A 2,783-nucleotide genomic window follows, 5' to 3' on the forward strand; every position below is an offset into this window, starting at 1 on the left:
TTGTTCACATCGAGTTGATAAACAATCCAGTTTTTCTTTGATGCGACTGCCATAAGGGTTCGAACTGTTACCAGCTTCGCTACTGGTGCAAAAGTATCATGATAATCGACACCCTCCATTTGAGTGAAGCCTTTAGCAACTAACCGGGCTTTGTATCGCTCCACTTCTCCGTTAGGTTTATATTTGATCTTGTAAACCCAGTTCAGTCAATAGCTCGCTTTCCTGGAGGTAAGTTAGTTAAGAACCAAGTACCATTCTGTTCAAGGGCTTTTACCTCATTTTTCATTGCTTCTTGCCATCGTGGGTCCTGTGAAGCTTGCTTAAAAGTTTTTGGCTCATCATTTGAAATAATGGCTGACAAGTAAGCTTCATGTGAATTAGAAAAACCTTTATAAGAAATATAATTAGAGATTAGGTGTACCGTAGAGGATCCCTGATCTGGAGCAGGTTGATGGTGTACAACGGAAGGGGGAAGCTTCACAAAATAATCTTTAAATTTTTGTGGTTGAGATTTCATTCGAGTACTCCTGATTCGAACATCATCTTCTATGTCATGACCACGTTGATCCAAGGTATCGTTGGACCCTAGTTGAGTTTCTGTCCCAGCCTCATCTGCATGGTCCATCATTTCAACTGGACCGGTATCGTCCTCATGGTTGGATTGGGTTGTGTCTCCTGCTTGATTGTCCTGATCCTGTTCAGAGGGAATAACCTCAAGTTTGTCTTTAGGTTCAACTTTATCTTCTGGCTGTGTGGGCTCATGTAAGGACTGGTGCATATTCAGACTATCGTATCCATACTTCACCGGTTGCTCATCATCATCACATGTTTGGGCATTAATTCCCTTTAAAGGAAAAACACTTTCATTAAACAAAACATCTCTACTAATCACAATTCTTTTGTCTCTGACATCATACACCTTGTAGCCTTTGACACCTTGAGGGTAACCCAAAAATATTCTAGGTTTGCCCTTCTCTTCAAGCTTGTCACCCTTTGTGTTCATGTTCTTATAATACACCAAACAACCAAAAACCCTCATGTGGTCATACTGTGGTTTTTGATTTCCAGATAAGCTCATAGGGTGTTTTGTTTTTAATGACCTTCGATGGAAGGCGATTTATTATATATGCAGCGGTAAGAATACACTCACCCCAAAACCTTTTAGGTATGTTAGCCTAAAAACGGATTGCACGGGCCGTCTCAAGGAGGTGCCGATGTTTTCTTTCAACGACTCCGTTTTGTTGTGGAGTGTGGGGGCAAGTTGTCTCAAGGAGAATTCCTTCTTGGCTGTAGAATCGATGCATGGAGTTGGAAGTGAATTCTCCACCATTATCACATCTAATCTTCTTGATGCATTTTCCAAATTGGACTTTTATCATCTTTTGAAAATCCATGAGGCATCTACTTGCATCATTTTTATGTTTAATTAGAAACACCCACACATCTATACTAAAATCATCAATTATTGTAAGAAAGTAATTTGCTTTTGTATATGAGGGTATTCGATACCCACCCCAAATGTCACAATGAACAAGATCAAAATTTTGCCTTTGCACAAGAATCACAAACTATACTACTAGAAACAACTGTACTACCTTTAATAAAATCAATCTTTGAGAGCTTTCCCTTCGAAGCATGACCCAACCTTTTGTGCCAGGTGTCGCTAAACGTCAGCATTTCTTTTCTTTCCTTGACCATGCTCATACGGTACATCCCCCTTCACGTTTACCCACTCCAATCAAGTTCTTCATACGAAGTCCCTGCATGACACAAAAATTGGGAAAAAAGGTTACAACACACTGCAGATCGTTAGTTATTCGGCTCACCGAAAGAAGGTTGCATTTAAAATTTGTTACACACAAGACTCCATTGAGCTTAACTTCTTCTATGAGTGTACAATTTCCTTTTCCTCTAACAGGAATGGACTCACCATTAGGTATGATAACAGTTTTCTCAAAAGGAGTAATTTCTTTATTTTCAAGTATATCAGAAAGATGTGTTATGTGTTCAGTGCATCCGGAGTCAATAATCCAGTCATCATTACCTCCTTTACGTGCCATGTTTGCCTTCGGTTCTACCGAATCGTTGCTGGTGGAGAAATGCTTCACGAACAACTGATACTGTTCGTTGGTTAATTCCGGTATGGGACTGCCCTTCGTCTCCGTGCAAGAAGCCCTTGGCTTGGCTTTCTCCCCTTTCTTTCATGGCCACCACTCCGGGTAACCGATAAGTTTGAAACATTTGTCTCGTTTGTGCCCGTTTCTACCACAAAACGTGCATTGTTCATCTTCCTTCTTTTCTTTGTTCTCCTTGAAGCTTTTCTGAAAATTTCTTTCCTTTGGAGGATTGAAGTTAGTGCTCTTTCCTTGGAACGCCTTGAAGGCAGCAGGTTCGGATGGTGCTCTCTTGTCATTGGAAATAGTTCTTTGTCTTTCATCTTCTGCAACCAGGTGGTAGACAGTGGCCAAGGATGGTATGGTCTTTGTTACAAGGATCTATGTTATGATGACTGCAAAATCCGCATCGAGTCCCATGAGAAATTGATACAACCATTCTTTCTCCTGGAACTCGCTTATCTCTTTTCCAATATTGCATGTGCACTTGTCACAAGAGCACTTGGGAAAAGGCAGAATCGACGAAACTTTATCCCAAAGAGTACGAAGATTCGTATAATAAGTGGAAACAAAGGTCCCATCTTGTCTTGTTGAAGCAATTTTCTGTTTGAGTTCATAAGCCCTAGGAGATCTCTTTTCGCCAAATCGTTCACACAGATCATCCCATAT

General features: G+C 40.6%; 1 protein-coding gene across 1 annotated transcript; it reads right to left on the reverse strand.

Annotated features, from left to right (window-relative positions):
• Nucleotides 1-202: 202 nt before the first annotated feature.
• On the reverse strand, nt 203-1,039 carry LOC145008479 (uncharacterized). The gene has a single exon (XM_078967083.1). The coding sequence runs from the start codon at nt 1,037-1,039 to the stop codon at nt 203-205; it is 837 nt and encodes a 278-aa protein (XP_078823209.1).
• Nucleotides 1,040-2,783: the final 1,744 nt, after the last annotated feature.

Source organism: Lactuca saligna, chromosome 1, assembly GCF_052625555.1.
Source record: "Lactuca saligna cultivar CGN05327 chromosome 1, ASM5262555v1, whole genome shotgun sequence".
NCBI lineage: Eukaryota > Viridiplantae > Streptophyta > Magnoliopsida > Asterales > Asteraceae > Lactuca > Lactuca saligna.

Bases quoted from the DNA above. Each gene is read 5' to 3' on its own strand.
- LOC145008479 (XM_078967083.1), bottom strand. From the start codon at position 1,039: ATGAGGGTTTTTGGTTGTTTGGTGTATTATAAGAACATGAACACAAAG.